This window comes from Nicotiana attenuata, chromosome 7 (assembly GCF_001879085.1).
Source record: "Nicotiana attenuata strain UT chromosome 7, NIATTr2, whole genome shotgun sequence".
Lineage (NCBI taxonomy): Eukaryota > Viridiplantae > Streptophyta > Magnoliopsida > Solanales > Solanaceae > Nicotiana > Nicotiana attenuata.
The window spans coordinates 113363170-113367760 of record NC_031995.1 but is presented as its reverse complement, the minus strand read 5'-3'; the positions used below and the strand labels follow the sequence as shown (position 1 = coordinate 113367760).

General features: G+C 39.2%; 1 protein-coding gene across 1 annotated transcript; it reads right to left on the bottom strand.

Moving 5' to 3' along the window:
* On the bottom strand, nucleotides 3546–4325 carry LOC109230374. The gene has a single exon (XM_019395879.1). The coding sequence runs from the start codon at nucleotides 4323–4325 to the stop codon at nucleotides 3546–3548; it is 780 nt and encodes a 259-aa protein (XP_019251424.1).

The following is a 4591-nucleotide window of genomic DNA, read 5'->3' as shown; positions in this document are numbered from 1 at the left end:
AATAATATGCTATTGATTAAAAGACAAAAAGATCATTAATTATTCCTATATTTTGTTTGGTTTGAATTACTAGCTTATATTATAGTCAAAAAGATATTACAGGGAGCGGTTGCTCTTGGGCAACATTACAAGGAGTGCTGGAAATAATAGTAAGTGCATTATTGTGCATTGCTACACTATAACTAGTAGTACTACTATTACTATGGATAGGGTTTCTGTTGGAGGCATTGCTCGTAGATGGCATGTCCCACAGATTAAAAAAAGAGGTTAGGGGTTCAAACATGGCAGTATTTTATGTACTACTCATTCTATGTGTTGCATGGCCCTTTTTATCTTGCATGAGAAGGTTGATGATGAACGGAGGAGGGTCCGGCAAAAAGGTGATGTTATTGCCCGATAATTTCATTCCAAAAAGTGCTAGTCTATCCGTTACCATATTTTGCTCCCTATACGTGTGGCTGACCTTTGAATTACTCAGTTGCCGGATTAGAAACCTGCAATCAGTTAACAAAGATGAGTATTGTATGGTATGGATGTTCAACATGGATATTACCTGTAGGGCATCCATCCGGATTTCTAGCGGTGTTAGATTGTGATGTACTGCTATTTGCAAACCTCGCAGTAAGGCCATAAGTTCTATATCTATGACATTGGGGGCTTGGTAGTGACCCGCATATCCCATTACCTAATCACCCGAGTGATTTCTAAATACACCCCCAAAGCCTGCTCGTGATTTGTTCCCTTGGAATGCCCCATCTGTATTTAAAGTGATGAGTCCCTTGGTAGGTGGATTTCATTTGACATACCGAGGCATTTTAATACTTTTATAGGTGTATGTATTAGTTAAAAAAAAGATGTTCTGTAGTTAATTGAATAATTGACTTTATTGAAGGTTGTGTCAATACATTTTCAACGATTTTTGTTTCTAGTATTCCACAAATGCCAGAAGGCAAAAGGAATCAACTATATTAGAGGAATGACATGTGGGTGAAACGTGCCCTTTTGGTTAACAAGTTTTTGAAGCCAGATATGGTTAGGATTAGCTAGGGTGTTAACTGATCGAATAAGGTGTAGTAGTTAGGGCAGCTGTTAAGTTGTAGCATATTTGCTACTGAGAGTAGATGTTCATTATTATTTAAAGGTCCATATATAAGACTCCTAATATTCATATTTGGTGTAACCCAATTATCAGTCCAAAAGTTGACATGTGTACCCCGCGTGACATTCCATTTTAATCCCCTTTGGCAAATTTGCCATCCATGCATCATATGTTTCCTTAACATGGAGGTGCGTTTAGTAGGAGTTTTATTGGAGTAATATATTTAGAGATTAAGAATGAAGGGTGTGGGGTTGATGAAACATCCTCCATACTGTACTGGCTAATAAGGCATCGTTTTTTTACGAAGTGTTTGAATACCCAATCCACTTTGTTCCTTAGGATTAGTTATGGTTTCTCAATTTAAGAGGTGAATCTTCTTTTTTTTTTTTGCGAGGTAGAGCCCCATAATTTTTTTTTGATAGCTTTCTAATCTATTGATAATATTAGCGGGTAGTGACATAATCTGTATTAAATGATTGGGAATGGTATTTAGGGCTGCTTTGATTAAAGTAGTACGACCTGCCATTGTAAGATGGTTTGTTTTTCAACCCGCTAACCTATTTTTGAAATTATCTAGGAGGAATTGGTAGTCCCCTTTTTGTGGGTTTGGAATTAAAAATAGAAAAACCTAGATATTTACCAAATGATGTCCCTTCCACCATGTTGAAAGATGATAAGATAAAATTCTTGTCATTTATGGAGCAATATTTAGAGAAGAAATTTTTTGATTTTTCAAAATTAATTTTTTGTCCCGAGTGGTCAGTAAATTGGTTTAGTAAGTCTATAATTTTATGGCAACTAGTGGTTGTTATTTTGGATGCCAAAATAATGTCGTCTGCAAAGAGTAGATGAAAAATTTGAGGTCCTTTAGCATTCAATGAAATAGGTTTTCATTGGTTGTAGTCAACTGCGTTGTTTATTTGTCTGGACAACATTTCCATGCACGAAATAAAGAGGTATGGTGTGAGTGGATCACCTTGCCTAATTCCACAAGATGGTTTGAAGAATTTCGTGGGGGAACCATGTACTGAGGGAAGGGATTCCACCATGAGCTGGTGGTTTGCATGGGCATGGTCGTCCAGTTGTACTGGTTGTAAAAAGTCATCGCCGTTGTCATGCCCTTTGTGACCATCCGGGCTAAGTCTTGAGGGTTTTGGAGACGGACTATGATCTCCTGGTTGTTGACGATCATGAGAAAGTCAATGCATGATTTTGTAATCCCATCTCTAACCATGATTGAGGAGGTTGGAACGGATTTGGAGCTTGTGATATGTATATCACTGGGTAAGTGGTTGGAGGGGGATGTTATGTTGGAAGGGGTTCCACCATGAGCTGGTGGTTTGCATGGGCATGGTCGTCCAGTCGTACTGGCCGTAAAAAGTCATCACCGCTGTCATGCCCTTTCTGACTATCTAGGCTAAGCCTTGAGGGTTTTGGAGACATACTATGATCTACTGGTTGTTGACGATCATGGAGAAAATCAATGCATGATTTTATAATCCCATCTCCAACCATGATTGGGGAGGTTGGAACGGATTTGGAGCTTGTGATGTGTATATCACCGGGTAAGTGGTTGGAGGGGGGGTGTTGTGTTGCATGACTTCTGGGTTGAGGAAGTGGATGTTGAGTGGCCGGAATGGCATTAAGGAGGGTCTCTGATGGTGTGTTCTCAGTGGAAAGGGTGGGTTGGAGTGTCTGTGCATGGTTATATTGTGTGTGTGTTGTTGGAGGAGTAACAGTAATATGTGAAGGAAGTAGGATTGGTAATGATTGTGAAGTATTAGTAGTAGGTGTTGGATTGGTTTGTTGAGGCGGTTGTTATGGCGTTGGAGGAGAGGTTTCGTGTGGGTTGGGTTGTGGGCTGGGATGCAGTGAAGTGTCGTGCATGGAAAGGTGATTGGTTTCTCTTTGTGGTGAATTGGGTTGAGGAAGGCAGTGGGAGGGGTCATGATGGCTGTGTTCAATAGTGTGTGGGCTGGGAATAAGATTTGAGGAGTGCATGGTAGGTGTGTTGTGAGGTGTTTTGGGTGGTGGGGCGGACGTGTCAGTGTTAGAGATAGGATGAGTGGTAGTAGGGTTACTATTTGGTCTAGAATGGGGTGAAGTAGGGTAATTATCAATATTATTTTTTATAGGTGGATCGGATTGTTCTCTAGTTAATTGGGTCGACCCGCTATTTGTGTCCATGTGTTGTAGCTGGGCTACTATTTCACCTATTGGGCTAGATGATGTGTCCACTAATTTAATATTAGGTGTTTGACCTACTAGGTCGTGTGAAGGAGTTAATGAAGAAAAACTTTTTTTTTGATTAATAAATTGTTGTTAGGAGTATTGTTAGTGGAAACATTTGTTAATTTACTAGTAGTAGGAGTTGAGGAAAGCGTACCTTTTCCATAGTCAGTTGGCTATTGCCCAGACGGTGACTTTGGATCTTTAGGGTAGTGATTTACTGCATGTTGGCGAAGAGTAGAATTGGGTTGCTTTTCTGGAAAAGTAACCGCCTTCCATTCGGAATGTAGATGTTGTAGATCAGTTGTTTCTCATTCGTTAGAAGAAGAAGTGGTGGCTGTTGATGTTGGTGAACTGTTTGTGTGATTTTGCTAGGGCAATATGTCGTAGGATGGCCAATTCTACCAAGACGGACACATAGCATATTTAGTCCTTTATAAAGGATTTGCTGACGATGGTTCCTTATAAATACATGTGATTTTAATGGTTGTTCAAGGGGAACTTCAATACATATTCGACCATATTTTCCTCGTAATGTAGATGACGTGCAAGTATCAATTTTTAGTAACTTACCCAGTTTATTTCCCACTTGTTGTAAGATCTGAGTATCATAGAACTCAGTGGGTAATTCTGGGAGCCTAGACCAAATTGTTGTGTAAGTAAGTTTTGATGAGGATACTAGAAACTTAGGTTCATATCTCCTAACTGATAGGAAGTGGCCTAACACAAACCATGGACCCTCGTGTAGAGATTTTGTCATACTTTCTTCTTTTTGGTACTTGATTAAGAAGTCATTACCTAAATCAATGAGGGCCAAAGCCTCTGTTGGTTTCCATAATTGTTGCAGATTTTGCTTGAGGGTTAAGTAACTCACTTTTCTGCCAAAGACTTTAACTATAATGGAATATTTCCAAGGGGAATAAAGCCTTGCTTTGTTTTCTGTGGAAAGTGGAATGAAGTTATCTGAATTGTTGGCTGCTATTCTTTCTTCCGACATGTCAATATGGTATTGGGTATCAATGATGGTTGGAATTGAGGTATCGTTATTGTGGAGTAAGGTTTGGAGGAAAGAAGGGGTTTTCTGGGTGATGATTGGTTCATCAATATTCATGGAGTGTAAGTCAGGTGGATCAGTGTTGGGAATTGGAGTAGTTGTTTACCTTGAAAATGGTAATAAAAATTATATTTGATTTTGTGGTTCTAAAAATACGTGATTTATTTTTATACTAGTTGTTAGGCAGTAGATGCTAAATGTAAATAAAG